This window comes from Phoca vitulina, unplaced genomic scaffold (assembly GCF_004348235.1).
Source record: "Phoca vitulina isolate PV1807 unplaced genomic scaffold, GSC_HSeal_1.0 scaffold32, whole genome shotgun sequence".
NCBI lineage: Eukaryota > Metazoa > Chordata > Mammalia > Carnivora > Phocidae > Phoca > Phoca vitulina.
Window position 1 is genome coordinate 4934646 of NW_022589735.1, and position 15924 is coordinate 4950569.

The window sequence follows — 15924 nt, forward strand, 5'->3', positions numbered from 1 at the left end:
TTTGGATTTCCCTGATGCCGAGCGATGTTGAGCACTTTTTCATGTGTCTGTTGGCCATTTGGATGTCTTCTTTGGAAAAATGTCTGTTCATGTCTTCTGCCCATTTCTTGATTGGATCATTTGTTCTTTGGGTGTTGAGTTTGATAAGTTCTTTATAGATTTTGGATACTAGCCCTTTATCTGATATGTCATTTGCAAATATCTTCTCCCATTCTGTCTTTTGGTTTTGTTGACTGTTTCTTTTGCTGTGCAAAAGCTTTTTATCTTGATGAGGTCCCAATAGTTCATTTTTGCTCTTGCTTCCATTGCCTTTGGCAATGTTTCTAGGAAGAAGTTGCTGTGGCTGAGGTCGAAGAGGTTGCTGCCTGTGTTCTCCTTTAGGATTTTGATGGACTTCTGTCTCATATTTAGGTCTTTCAACCATCTTGAGTCTATTTTTGTGTGTGGTGTAAGGAAATGGTCCAGTTTCATTCTTCTGCATGTGGCTGTCCAATTTTCCCAACACCATTTGTTGAAGAGACTCTCTTTTTTCCATTGGACATTCTTTCCTGCTTTGTCGAAGATTAGTTGACCATAGTTGAGGGTCCATTTCTGGGCTCTCTATTCTGTTCCATTGATCTATGTGTCTGTTTTTGTGCCAGTACCATACTGTCTTGATGATGACAGCTTTGTAATAGAGCTTGAAGTCCGGAATTGTGATGCCACCAGCTTTGCTTTTCTTTTTCAACATTCCTCTGACTATTCGGGGTCTTTTCTGGTTCCATACAAATTTTAGGATTATTTGTTCCATTTCTTTGAAAAAAGTGGATGGTGTTTTGATAGGGATTGCATTAAATGTGTAGATTGCTCTGGGTAGCATTGACATCTTCACAATATTTGTTCTTCCAATCCATGAGCATGGAACGTTTTTCCATTTCTTTGTGTCTTCCTCAATTTCTTTCATGAGTATTTTATAGTTTTCTGAGTACAGATCCTTTGCCTCTTTGGTTAGATTTATTCCTAAGTATCTTATGGTTTTGGGTGCAATTGTAAATGGGACCGACTCCTTAATTTCTCTTTCTTCTGTCTTGTTGTTGATGTATAGGAATGCCACTGATTTCTGTGCACTGATTTTATATCCTGCCGCTTTGCTGAATTCCTGTATGAGTTGTAGCAGTTTTGGGGTGGAGTCTTTTGGGTTTTCCACATAAAGTATCATATCATCTGCAAAGAGTGAGAATTTGACTTCTTCTTTGCCGATTCGGATGCCTTTTATTTCTTTTTGTTGTCTGATTGCTGTGGCTAGGACTTCTAGTACTATGTTGAATAGCAATGGTGATAGTGGACATCCCTGCCATGTTTCTGACCTTAGGGGGAAAGCTCTCAGTTTTTCCCCATTGAGAATGATATTCGCTGTGGGTTTTTCATAGATGGCTTTTATGATATTGAGGTGTGTACCCTCTATCTCTTTACTCTGAAGAGTTTTGATCAAGAAAGGATGCTGTACTTTGTCAAATGCTTTTTCTGCATCTATTGAGAGGATCATATGGATCTTGTTCTTTCTTTTATTAATGTATTGTATCACATTGATTGATTTGAGGATGTTGAACCAACCTTGCAGCCCAGGGATAAATCCCACTTGGTCGTGGTGAATAATCCTTTTAATGGACTGTTGGATCCTTTTGGCTAGTATTTTGGTGAGAATTATTGCATCCATGTTCATCAAGGATATTGGTCTGTAATTCTCCTTTTTGATGGGGTCTTTGTCTGGTTTTGAGATCAAGGTAATGGTGGCCTCATAAAACGAGTTTGGAAATTTTCCTTCCATTTCTATTTTTTGGAACAGTTTCAGAAGAATAGGTATTAATTCTTCTTTAAATGTTTGGTAGAATTCCCCTGGGAAGACATCTGGCCCTGGGCTTTTGTTGGGAGATTTTTGATGACTGCTTCAATTTCCTTAGTGGTTATAGTTCTGTTCAGGTTTTCTATTTCTTCCTAGTTCAGTTTTGGTAGTTGATACATCTCTAGGAATGCATCCATTTCTTCCAGATTATCTAATTTGCTGGCATATAGTTGCTCATAATATGTTCTTATAATTGTTTGTATTTCATTGGTGTTGGTTGTGATCTCTCCCCTTTCATTCATGATTTTATTTATTCGGGTCATTTCTCTTTTCTTTTTGATAAGCCTGGCCAGGGGTTTATCAATCTTGTTAATTCTTTCAAAGAACCATCTAGTTTCATTGATCTGTTCTACTGTTCTTTTGGTTTCTATTTCATTGATTTCTGCTCTGATCTTTATTATTTCTCTTCTCCTGCTGGGTTTAGGCTTTATTTGCTGTTCTTTCTCCAGCTCCTTTAGGTGTAGGGTTAGGTTGTGTATTTGAGACCTTTCTTGTTTCTTGAGAAAGGCTTGTATTGCTATATACTTTCCTCTTAGGACTGCCTTTGCTGCATCCCAAAGATTTTGAACAGTTGTGTTTTCATTTTCATTGGTTCCATGAACATTTTTAATTCTTCTTTAATTTCCTGGTTGACCCATTCATTCTTTAGTAGGATGCTCTTTAGCCTCCATGTATCTGAGTTCTAGTTTCAAAGCATTGTGGTCTGAAAATAGGCAGGGAATGATCCCAATCTTTTGGTACCGGTTGAGACCTGATTTGTGACCTAGGATGTGATCGATTCTGGAGAATGTTCCATGGGCACTAGAGAAGAATGTGTATTCCTTTGCTTTGGGATGGAATGTTCTGAATATGTCTGTGAAGTCCATTTGGTCCAGTGTGTCATTTAAAGTCTTTATTTCCTTGCTGATCTTTTGCTTAGATGATCTGTCCATTTCAGTGAGGGGGGTGTTAAAGTCCCCCACTGTTATTGTACTGTTGTCAATGTGTTTCTTTGCTTTTGTTATTAATTGCCTTATACAATTGGCTGCTCCCATGTTAGGGGCATAGATATTTACAATTGTTAGATCTTCTTGTTGGATAGACCCTTTAAGTAGGATATAGTGTCCTTCCTCATTTCTTATTACAGTCTTTGGTTTAAAATCTAATTTGTCTGATATAAGGATTGCCACCCCAGCTTTCTTTTGGTGTCCATTAGCATGGTAAATGGTTTTCCACCCCCTCACTTTCAATCTGGGGGTGTCTTTGGGTCTAAAAATGAGTTTCTTGCAGGCAGCATATCGATGGGTCTTGTTTTTTTTATCCAATCTTATAGCCTGTGTCTTTTGATTGGGGCATTTAGCCCATTTACATTCAGGGTAACTATTGAAAGATATGAATTTAGCGCCATTGTATTGCCTGTAAGGTGACTGTTACTGTATATTGTCTGTGTTCCCTTCTGGTCTATACCATCATCATTTTAAAAGTATACAGACAAGCTCTTTTTTAACAAGTGGAAAATTCACATTACTTTTCTCCTTGAGCCCATATGTCCCTTTCACTTGTCCCACAAAATTTTATCCTAATGCCACACATTTAATGTTGGTGGTAGTATTGTATTGATCTTCACAACAAAAATAATGTATATAAATTTAAATTTTCTTGGAAAAAATTTGTGATCATAAAGGCACTAAATGTTATGGATTCTACAGGATTGGATAGTTATCACACTTATTAACACACAATTGATCAAACCAATAAATATTTTATAAATTTAATAACTATTAAGGAAAAAATATTCTTGGAACTGTATCTTATGGGATAGATGGAGATACAGTTTTTACAATTAACTCAAGTTCATAAGATAGTGACTTATTGCTAAAATGAAACAGGGTTCAGCATCCTGTATTTGTATATTTACAGGTATAAGTACTGGGAATGTCTTGTTCACAAAAAATAAGTGGGAGTGGAAAGGATTTTGTTAAAGCAACATCGCTCAGTCCTCTGAACTCTTGAGATAAGTGCCAACAGTCACCTAGTAATTTGTCATCAGTTCGTTTAAATGCATGTTTTATTTTACAGTTGTTTTAGATTGACAGAAAAGCTACAGAGACAGTACAGAGAGTTCCTCAATACCCCTCACCAGGTTCCCCATTGTAACGTCTTCCATCATCCCGGTACATTGGTCACAACTAAGAAACTGGCGTTGGTACATTACTATGAAGTCCATCAGTCTGTTCTTCAATGATCTCTCAGCTGTTAAGTCAATTTGGTATTTCTCCCATTTTATTGAAAGCACAGAATTAGAAACATCTGAGTAGTGAAAGGATTTGTCACCCTGCCTTTCCCTTTCGTGTTTCCTGGAAAGTATATCAAAAAAGGCTTACTAAGACTTATCACGTAACTGTAGGTTATACCTTTCACTGTTGGATTCTCTTTCACTTGTCAAATCTGGTATACTGAAAGAATTAGGAAAACCATAATGGTGATCATTTTAACATATCTTTGCTAATGCTGTGTCTCTTGATAAAATGCTTTTTGTATTAGCATTTATATTCAAACCTTGGAGCTTCAGATTTAGCTCATTTAATGTTCAGAAAATGTTCCAGCTTGGCCATAGAACTTAAACGTTAAAGCAGCCCTTCTTGTTAAAGCAGACTGTAAAACTAGAATATCTTTTCAATGTAAGCAAAAATGTAAATATGTGAATGAATGTGAATCCCTCAACAGGCATGTGGACAGGCACAGACCTTGCCCTGAGTTTGCGGTCCAGAGCCTTCCTTAGGAAGGCGTGGCCATTTGGAATACCTGTCACCCCCTGCTTTCTTGGTTTGCTCACACTCGAGCAACCCCGCAAGAATGATGTACTTTAATAACTGGGGGGGGGGGGGGGGAGAGGGAAAAGGTGGAGTGTCTGAACACAAACTACCATTCATTGTTCCCACTCTCCTCAGTCTATGACATCTGAATGCAGACATCCCCAAATGAGCCAGAATACCCATTTCTCATATGGTTCTCCTACTTAACAGAAATGCATGAAAGACTTGTAAAGCCCTGTATCCCTACTCCTGGGGTGGCGGGGGGGGGGGTGGTGCCAGGCCAGTAATGGGAAGCGGGACAAGGATGGTGGTGCAAAGAGATGGGGCATGAGACCTCTGTCACAGGTGCACATCACTCAGGGCAGATCAGTTTCAGGAAAAGTCCGTTAGAAAGTTGAGGATCTGGAAATGAATGAAACCTCTCTGGACAATAAGCCTTGCAGGGCTCTTGGGAACCCCAGGGTATACATACTTGAGTCTGGTTGGGACAAGGAAGAGGCCCAGGAGCACACTGATAGCCGTGCCCACTCACCGGGGCTCACCAACAGCCACCGCGGGGATCCTTCTCCCAGGCTGGTTTTCTTGAAGGACAGTCGGGAAGTGTCTTACCTCCTGGGCTGGGGAAGGTTGGAGGGTTATGGTCCTTGGTCTTATGTTTGGCTCTTTGAGAACTCGTGATCAGGAACAGTTTGCTTTTTCCCCTCAAACTTGAATAATGTGCACACATCTAGAAAGCAAAGACCCTTAATTAAGAGACATTTCATTGGTCTAAATTTATGAAAATAGTTGTTGTAGATTATCACTCCACAGTGAAGTTTTGCCTTTGAGTAGCTCTGTTTTGAGATTACAAAGTGATGAAATGACAACTAGCACTCTTGGGAGAGCTCCGGGACTTCCCAGAGCCTGTGGCTCCCACCTTGAGAGCGGCCGGAGACCGGGGGTGCTGTGGGTGCCTGTTTTCTGCAGGATGATGGGCAGGGCCCGGGAGCCGCCTCCCTGTTAGCACAGCCCACATTCCTTGGGTGTCTGCCTGTGCGGGCCTCCTAGTGACTCTTGTATTTGTGCAAGAAGAAGCAGGGGGAAGTCAGCAAGGCCGCCAGCGCCGACAGCACCACCGAGGGGACGCCAGCCGACGGCTTCACGGTCCTCTCCACCAAGAGCCTCTTCCTCGGCCAGAAGGTAGGCAGACGCGCGGCCTCGGTCGGCTCACGGCCCTGGGACAGTTGGGTGGAGGCCACCTCCGCTGCGGGAAGGCCCCGGGATTCCCGGAGGCCGCTCCTGGCCTGGTGGGTGCGGGTGGAGGAGTGGGCGGCCGGGGCTGGCGGGGTGGCCTCAGGGAGGGCCGCAGCAGGAGCGCTGGGGGAGGCCGTCTCGGCGGGGGGGATGAGGAGATAGTGCTAAGCAGAGGGAAGGCCCTCCTGGGGCGGGGGGGGGGGCGGTTCTGGACAGCCTGGGGTTGGTCTGCGGAAGGAGCTGCTAATGTGGGACCAACAGGTCATCAGGTAGCCCCAGCCAGAAAAACAGCCCGAAGTCAAAGCTGGGTCTCGGAAAAGGAAAGGTCTAGCAGGCAGCCCGCTCGCTGCGGTGGGCCCTGCAGGAAGAGCCTCTGATCGGGGGCGGGATTGTTTCTAGACGTCCTTAGGTAACGGGTACACTGAGCCACCTCTCGACTCCTCAAGCCAATCTTTTGTTTGTTTTAACCGTGGGCACTGTATTTTCAGCCATCCCAGTGATGCAGCTTTGCCAGGACGCCATGGTTTTGTAAAAGATGATTCACTTTTGTTCAAAATAAAAATGATGCAAAGGCTTTTAAGACCTGAGAGTGAGAGTTAATTAATATTTCTCTATTGACACCAAAAAAAAGGGGGGGGGGTTGGAGAGAGAGGGAATTCCACTTCTCTTAATTTTTTAATCCTCCATGAAAGAAAATGAAAGGCATGAATTTGACCTTCCGTGTAAATTGCTTTGTGGCTAAACAACTTGGTTCTGAAGCTGCATCATTTTTACAACCTCACTGTCAATTTTCTTTCGCATCTCAAGTGACACAGCCCTCCTGCTCCTGCCTTGCAAACGCTCCTTCTCCCCTTCCCCCTCCTTCCTGTCCTGATTGCACTCAGGCTCTCATGATGCAATTCCTGTGGTGGACCCTGTGTTCCAGCAAATCACCATCGCAGCTGACATTTTATAACCATTATCTGTATTTTGTATGCATTTTTCAAAGGAAAAAAAAAAATCAGCAGCGCTTGTCATCTTAAGGTCTGGGGTTTTGAAAGTTTTCGTTGAAGGTATTTTTGATTTATTTAAAAAGATGTCAACTCAGCAGTGAAGGCAACCACCTGGGTCTACTTTCACACCCTTTAACATGTCCTTTGGGTCATATATCGGACGTTAAGGTGAACCGTCGTCCCAGTTGCTGTGGTGTGAACTCAAGTGTGAACCCCCGTGCTGCTCAGGAGTGGCTCCGGTGTGCTTTAGATCCCCGGTGCAGACCACCCGCCCGGCTCGCAAGCCTGCCGAGCAGGTAGAGCAGTTCAGTCCCTCCCGCTGTCCCCACCGTCCCTCAGCACTTCCCTGCCCTGACCCTGGCCTCTCCCTTCCCCGTGTGGTTCTTGCTACCCCCTGCCGGCCACCCCAAAGCCAGCCTCCTCTCCGAACGCCTCACACCCCCTTACTGGCCGAAGTCAGGTATTTTCAGAGTAGCCGCACTCAGCCACACCGATGTCCACGTGCAGACGGATGCCCTCGTTGATCTTGAGCCTGGGGTCTTGTCCGGGCTTTGCTGCATGGGGGCCCTGGAGGGGAGGTGGCACAGGCCGCACACAGCGGGCCAGTTCCTCTGCAACCGAGCAGCGCCCTCTTCCCGCCACGTGGGGTGCACCTGGTCTCAGGTCCGGCTGCCACAGGGACAACAGCCCCAGAAAGTACAAACCAGCCAGTTCTGATGGGACTCCATTCAGGGGTGGGGAGACCAGAAAGCTCTAGAGAAGTATCGATACTCTATCATAACCTACAGGAGCATCATTTAGCGTTCTTCAAGAAACAGGAACACGGAAGAAGTAGACTTGACAGAGAAACTCATGTGCCCATTACTGATGTCCTGGCTTTGGAAGGGAGCTTCTGGAAGGACGGGTTGAGCTGAACCCGGGGTAAAATGGCCAGCTGTCAGGGAGCTGAGTGCAGACCCAGACAGACCAGCCACCTGCTTTCCCATGTCACCCAGTTAGATGTCATCAGGGAGAACAGGCACTGAGCTACCGCGCGGTTGCGCTCCGCGTTATGTGTGCTTCCAGATTAATGACCCGAGGTTCGCACATCCAGGACGAGGTAGCCCCAAATCCGGGACCGCACATGCCCTTGAGCAGGGGAAACCACATCTCCCTTCAGGTCAGCCGGGGCCCCAGCGTCAGAAAGCAGTGTGTCAGCAGCCCTTCCAGGATCCCTGGGCCCCTGAGGGGTGACGTGCAGCAGGTGTTGTTCTTCGGGAGCATTACTTGCAGGCAGTACTTTCTGGCCCTTGATGGACTATTACCGTGGGGTGAAAGTCACGGCATATAATGCAAAAAGGGCAAGAGTCCTAACACTGACGTGACTTTTCCCGCAAAGCACATTTTAAAATGTCATTCTTACAGACGATAGTTTTGACTTAGATTTTTGGAAATGTCCTAAAAAGCGTACCTGAGAAGGAAGACTGGATAGTACCCGGTATTCTCTGAATCTGGTTTTCCCATCTGTGACCGTGAAACCGATGCTTGAATCTTACAAGCAAGCGACGGTGGAGAAAGGTGATACGGTGCCCTGCACGGCCCTGCCAGGCCTGGTTGCTAAGCTACTCGCAGGAGAAGCCGGCCCAGGGCTGAGGAGTCTGGGATTTCATTATTGTTGATGATCAAGTCTCAGGAGTAATAATCGTCCTCATGACTCTGCTTTTACTCAGTGTTCACACACATTGTTGTTGAATTGTTTTCAAAAAGCAGACAGTGCTGTGAATCTGAATCCACCAAATGTTTTTGCTTTGTGGTTCAACAGAGATTCACAGCTTCCTTTCAGAGATTTAAAAACCTGATTCTTCCAATGTGTACTTCTATAAATCTGGGTCAGTGGCAGTAAATGATTTCAGGCTTTCTGGGTAGGGTCAGTATTATTTGAAGGAGTAGGGAAGGCAGCATGAGAAGGCTGTGAGTGAGTCCCCACGCCCCCAGACTGTCAGGATCCGAGCCGCAGCTTATAGGCTGAGGAAGGCAGGGGTGGGGTACCGTGGGTTTTCTCCCTCACAGACACACACACCTGACTCCCAGGGGCTGGAGCACTGTAAGGAGAGAGGGAGCGATCAAAGCAGCAGTGAGGAGGGAAGGGTCGATGCCCTCTTCCTACCCTACGGCTGACGATTGGTGTCTGAGACGCATGAACAGTGCTGGCTCAGCTCCTGGGCCTCCAGCAGTGCCCACTTGTGTCCTTGTCTTTGTGTGACAGCTTCTAAGCCAGAGACCCACCAGATGCCACCATCAGACCTGAGGCCTTTGGGAGAATTGAAGCTGGGGATGTGTGCAGGGTGGGCAGCAGGGCACAGATAAAGGAGCCCCTTCATCCCAGAGGCTGGGCAGGCATGGGCTGCAGAGAAAACCTGGTTCGCCATCAGGGGCTACAAACAGTTTTACAGAACACCTCACCCTTCCTGTCTACCTTGGTTGAAGTGGACTTTGGGGACAGGAAGAGAGTGACATTTTATAGGGCTAGCACAAGGAAATACAGCTGGTCAGTCTTCTCCCTTCCTTGTCCATCATGAGGACATGAGAGACACCAAAAGTGGACAATTACAGGCTAGATCCAGCATGTCACTCGCTACTGTTTACCAAATACTTTCATTTCCTAAAATTGAGTTTTTAACAATATATATAAAAAAAATAGGATTCCTGTAGCCAAGTAGGTCATGTCAAGGCACAGCCCATACACAGTCCGTCTAGTAGTTCCAAGCCACGCTCCTTCCCTCTCACTGGCAAGCTGCCTCCCGACCTGCCGGGAGTGGTGGGGGCCCGCCTTCAGGAGACCGGGTTTTCCCTGAGCCACCTCAGGTCTAAGCCAGGCCAAGGGCCCAGGTCCTGAGCTCTGGCATTTCCGTTAGCCCTACTTTAAGAGAAGGGAGATGTTCATTTCACCTCAGAGTCGTTGGGATGTTTGACATTCAAGTCCAGCTCTGTTTGTGTGCCTGTAGGAACCTGAGCACCACCTCAGGCATCGTGTGGCGCTCAGGGCTAAGAGACAGCCCACGCTCTGCCTTCCAGGAGCTTCTAGTAATGAGTTCACTCATGAGTAGAGAACAAGGACTGACATGGACATAACCACTAGAGGGAAGATGTGGGGCATAATAGACGGAGACACTGGCTGTAGCTGAGATTAATCAGGGCCCAGAAGTTGAAGGGTCTTGCAGGACACTTGGCTAAGTCCCCTGCTTCCAGTTCCATAGCCACGTAGGACCCCCTTCTGCTCTGTAATTGGCAGTCCCCCTTGGTCACTCTCAACAGTGGCGAGCAATCTTCAGATATTTTAAATTCCCCATACTGGGATTTAAAACTTAGTTTTCTGTCATTTCCAATGATAAGACAAAGGAGTAGTGACCTTATTCAAATTCTGAAATCATCAGTGACACCGCCCCCCCCCCCCACCTCCCAGAGAATCAGATTCAATATGAGAATATGCACAGAGCCCGGAAATCTTGCTCCCCGGGCCCCCTGCTCTATCCTGCGCTGCAGACAGCCACGTGGTCCCTGGGGGAGGAGTGGCTGGGACTTCCTAGGACTGGCCGTCTTTCCTGGTCCTACCAGGCTGGTTTGTGTGTAGCCATGGGACCACAGGATCCTTGTCAGACCTCTGCGCACATGGCCTATTTGTATGTCATGCTCACGGGGTTTCTTCTCCTGTCCAGGGGGAGCTATGGCCTTTGTTCTTGACCATTTCACTGTTGGCTTCTGTCCACTGGCCTGCCTACCCAAGCCAAGCTGGTTACCCATGTGTCTCTCCAAAGTGCCTGCAGCAGTTTGTCCTCTGCCCTCCCCACCCATTCCTCTCCCGGACATACACACATAGTAATCCCCCCACCCCAAACACATGCTTTATAGTCCAGAGGTGGTTTTTTAAAAATATTTCAATGTATTTAACCACAGCAAAACTGTTCTGCGGCTCAGGCCCTCAGCCTGAGGACTTGTACTGAGCCTGGTGCACAGCGAACATAGGTGGAAAAGCAAGAGTAAGATGTGGGGGAGAGTGAGACAGTACTCGGTTAGCCGGGAGTTCTCCTGGCTGGTGGTAGTGGCCCCCCGAGGTGCAGTGTTCTGGGCTTCCAAGAGTGGGGCACCTCTTGTCAGGAAGGTGAGGAGTCCAGAGGGAACTGGGAATTCTCCAAGGAACTTGTTCTGTTTGCAACCACTCCCTCACTTCAGCAAAGCCATGAAGCTCCCCGCCCACCCCCACCCCCAGTTTCTCCAGAGATCCCATTCCCCAGGCAGAGTCAGAGACTGTCTTCTGGGGTCTTCTCTGCTAGCTGAATCAAAGCCCATGGAAATAGCTGGTTTTCCAATGAGGCACTTGCAAATATAAGTTCAGAAGCATCTATACTGTTGGGAAAAAAAATAGTGTGAATTTTAGGGATTTGAACATGTATATTTTTAAACAAACAAGAAAGGAAACTCATAGATCCCTTAAAAATATACTAATCCATACCACACCAAGTCAAGTGTTGCTTTCCCTTTTTTTTTCCTTTCCCTTCCTCCCTCAACAACGTCCTGCTACTTCACAGTGTAGGGTTTTGGGGTGGGTTTTTTGCGGGGGGAGGCAGGGAGTATTAGCTTAATTTGAGTTTTTATAAACAGCATTTGCTTAAAGTTAGATGCAAAGATGCAATACTTACATGATATCATAATCAAACCCTTGACCTTGTCCTGAATCCTGACCGTTCCCTTGCCTTCCTGGAGCGCCCCGCCCCCTTCAGTCTGTGCCCAACCACACCCCTTCTCCCTGAATGCAGCACTTAGCGCCCTCGCCCTGATGCTGGTCTCTTCTCTGCCTCTGTCCCAGCCCCAGAGTCTGCAGTGCCAGCAGCCCCACTGTGTGGGGTCCCCCCAGTGGGCTTCCTCCAGCTTCGGGGATGTTGGTGGCCCCTAAACCACCCTGCAGTGCTGGGAACCAGACCCCAGGAAGTCCCCGTGGAGAAAACTTCTTCCTCTCCCACCTTCCAGCTCTAACTAGAAATGGAGCCCACCGCCCTGTGGCAGGGCCTGGCTGAGTCTTTCCCCAGCCCAGCGTATGACCAGATTCATTTCCCCACGTGCTTGCTCACAGAGGATGAGTTTTGGTTTAAGCGGGTCCATTTTTTTGAGAATCTCCTGAGTGCTTCTGGGAATGAGAAATGTGGGTTTCTATTTCTGGTGCTTATAGAGTGTCAGGTTTTCTGTTTGGTTTTGTTTTCAACAAAACATTTGGCCCCAGAAATTCAGTGCCTTGGAGCCAAGTTGCCAAGGGCCTCCCTGCCAAGTGTCTGCACACGGCCCTCTCGTCCGAGCGCGCGCCTGGACAAAGGCTCCTGCCCTCTTGGGCCCTGCGGCTGCGGGCCACTCTTCCAGCCTCCGTCGCAGTTGGTCCCGGGCGCCAGCTCCTCTGGGGTCTGCTTGGGCATTGCTCTTCGCTGCAGCTGTTAGGAATTCATGTCACTGAAGGATGAGCATCTTCACTGAGAGCGCGAGAGCGCGAGCACTTTGCCGCAGCACTTGTACCTAAGAACAGGAAGGGAAAGGGTAGGATTCGGGACAGTAGTCCTGGGCCGGCTAATTCTTCTTACCCCTCTGACAGCTGAATCTAGAATTCAGGGCTCCTCTCAGCCAGAGGGTTGCCATAGCAATGGGATAACTGTGAGGAGGGAGCACATTCGGTGGCTCTTCAGGAAGAGCCAGTTGGTTTCGTGCTCATGGAACTGGGGGAAATCCTCGACCCAGTGGGGCCCCAACAAAGTGTAACACTTGAGGAGACACCGGCGCGCTCGAGAGCTGCTCTTTCTCTCCCTGGCTCTCACCAGAACTTCAGCATCACATGACTAATAGGCATGCAAAATTAGATGTTACTAAGCAACAGACCACCTCGCTCTTGGCCCCCTCTGAGCAGGGCAGCGGAGCCAGCCGGCCAGGAGTCAGGGTGAGGGGAACAGCTTTAAAGACCCATGGCCCCTTGGAGGAGAACAGCAGAGCTGCTAGGGCTTTCCCAGACCAGCTAGGACTTGTGTACCATCCCGGGGCTCGAAGAGGAGGTCACCCCGGCAGTGAGTACTCTGATTCTGGGTCCCACTAGCAGCTGTACTTCGTTTCTTCAAAGGGGAGTGGACCCGCCGGTCCACATGGCTTACGCCTCCCTTTTGCCCCAAGCCTCACCCAGCAGGTCCTGGACCCTCAGCCTAGCTTGCTTCCTTCCAGCATCCTGAGCAGCACTCGAGTCTTGTTTGAGACGGATTTGTTTTAGCCAGCGACTCCCCATTCCCCTGTGTGCCCAGTGCACCTGGAGTGTCCACTGCCCTTCATCTGTATCCCAAGGCGCACTTCTCTGTGACTTCCCGGCTGTCCTGTTATTTCCCACCTCATGCTTTTCTTTTCAGCTGAACCTTATTCACAGTGAAATCAGTAATTTAGCCGGCTTTGAGGTGGAGGCCATAATCAATCCTACCAATGCTGACATTGACCTTAAAGATGACCTAGGTAATTGGGGATGGGGTTTGGCACCGCCAGCTGTCAGATGAAAAGTTATGGAACCCAGAATTTAGGCTCCTCATCTTCTCAAACTTCAGGTGGGCAAGCCAAATTCCCAAATCTGAGATGGACATTTGAGGGTAAACCCTGAATGTTTACTCACTCCGAGCCATTTCAAATGGAAATGTCTGATGACATTTCATTAAGTGCAATTGGCTACTTTCCCCTTGATTGTCAATATATTGCCATCTAAATTCTCTTCCATAGTGATCATACTGACTGCTGGTTACTTGGGAGGGATTTTTTAAAAATGTGTTTGTTTTTTTTTTAGAACTGAAAAATCTCAGGTTGCTACAAAATGATAGTTTCTCCATTTAAGCCTTAATTAGAAATGACAAAGCTTGAACGCACTTGAAAAGGAAGAGACAATTAAACTGCATCAGTATATCGTCTTGAATCCACCAGCAAATTGGTTTCCCCCAAATTTACCACCTACTCAGTATTTTCTACGACTGAAAACAGTATATGACTGCATGCCTACTTTATGAATTATTTGATTATTAGAGGATGATACTAAACAGAAGGGCAACATCTCTTTCTGAGTGAGTTCCTACAGAGGAAAACTCTGCCCCAGAGCCGTGGTGTCTCCACGGCTCAGGGCAAGCGAAGAGGTACCCCTCAGGTTTCCCAGTCTGTGGCTTGATGTTTGCACAGAGGAACTGTCAGCTCAGGGGCTCAGTGAAGGCTCCTGTCCTCTTAGCTGTGAGCCTTGCCAGGGGCAGCAGATGAGCAGATGCCCACTGGGGCAGCCTCCTGCCTGATGCTGACCTAGGTATGTTTTGAAAGCCTTTCGTTTCCACCTTTGGCTACCTTTGTCAGGTGGCAGCATCTCTTACTGGCAGAGATGCTCATTCTAGAGCCTGGGCCCAACCCTCACAAACTAGGCATAATTGTGGGCTGGAAACAAGGGAACGGGGACTCAAGAATGCCCTGCCCGAACTCATTTTCCACCCATATACTTTCTTTATACAGATATTTTCTTTAAAAAAAAAAAAAAAAAAGGCCACAAGCTAGAAAAAGCAGGGATCGTATCCAAAGTACATTTTATATGTAAAATACATGAAAATAAGATCGACTCGAATAAATGGCAGACCTGGAAAAAATATTTTTACACGTTGAAGGGGACGATAAAGGCAGTTCTCTATGCACACATACTGTTTTCTTGGTTTTCAAGAGATGTCCCTCGAAGACAGACAAAACGATGCGTGTCCCAAGACTAAAACTGCAGCTCTGAAAGCTGCGGCCGACAAAATGGAGAAACTTGTCGTTGTGGTTGGCCTGATAGTCCACATTTTTTTTAAAACAGATGCCATGTTTTTAGTAGTCTTCTCAGCGGGGTACCAGTTTTGTAGGCTTTTGCGAAGTGAAATGGGGCATTCGTTGTTTTGTTATTTCTTTTAATCTTTGGAAATGATCTCATGTGTGTGTTTCTCTTTTTTTGGACATGTCATTCAAATGTTTAATTTAAACATGTCACATTTGATATTCCTCCTCCTCCTCCTCCTCCTCTTCCTCCTCACCCCCATCCACATGTGCGCACACTTCGTGGACTGATTGCCCCTTGGGCTCGTATGTTGGAATCGACCAGGTAGGCCAGCCCTGCCGTTGGGCATTAGTAAATGTGCCTGTGCGTGGGTCTCGGGCCAACACGGTTGATATACATTTGTTTACCTGTTATAGTTGCAAGTTGTACAGGCTGACATTGCCTCGATCGACAGTGATGCTGTCGTTCACCCGACAAACACTGACTTCTACACCGGTGGTGAAGTAGGTAATGCCTAGCCGGGTGCTGCCGAGTGTGTGTGTGCATGGTCAGTCGGCCGCCGCAGACAGCTTGATCCTTTGACAGCTATGCAGGGCTGCATTCATTTCACACTTCCAGCTGTCCTGACCTTCCCAAGGCCTCCCGTCCCTGGGCTGTGAACACGAGAAACCACAGCTAGCTGTCAGCCAGGGTGCATCACGCAGCTCCCAGGTGGGGCACACTTCTGGTTTGGAAACTGGTTCGGCAACGTCATTCCGGCATTTGCTTCACGAGGCACGGCTTTGTTGGAGACTGGGTTCACCCTCGATTTCAGCTGCGAGGGGGATGCAGCCAGGTGGGCCGAGTGGCTTCCAAGACCACCTCGGTGCTGTCTGTGGACCAGGCACACAGGGATGCCCGGGCACAGGTCTCTGCTCCCCCGCCCCTGGCCCCCGCCCCCACTTCGGTGTCACAAGCACGCTTCCCTGAAGATGGCCTTAAAGCCTCAGGGGCACGCTGAGAACACACTGGGCTTCTCAGACCTTAGCTGCACAAGTCATCTCATTCTGGTGTGGGATCCCTAGATGATCCTAGACCCGGAAAGCCCCTTCCTGTTCACTTGGCTTGCGGCGCTCACCGGCGGAGCGCGGGGTGGGGGAGACACAGGGCAGACTTGCTGCATGAATGGCAGGCAGCGCCCTGCTTGAAGAATACGCTGCC

At 47.6% G+C, this 15924-nt stretch overlaps 1 protein-coding gene across 6 annotated transcripts in view; it reads left to right on the top strand.

Moving 5' to 3' along the window:
* Positions 1-15924, top strand: part of LOC116645119 (core histone macro-H2A.1) — an 82227-nt gene that overhangs the window by 51061 nt on the left and 15242 nt on the right. For 3 of the 6 annotated variants that reach the window (XM_032425092.1, XM_032425090.1, XM_032425093.1), the window contains exons 5-6: positions 5746-5856; positions 13310-13409. In XM_032425092.1, coding sequence (XP_032280983.1) covers positions 5746-5856; positions 13310-13409 — 211 coding nt within the window. Of the gene's footprint in view, positions 1-5745; positions 5857-13309; positions 13410-15140; positions 15232-15924 lie in introns of all 6 variants that reach the window. The other 3 variants (XM_032425095.1, XM_032425094.1, XM_032425096.1) reach the window with 3 other exon arrangements.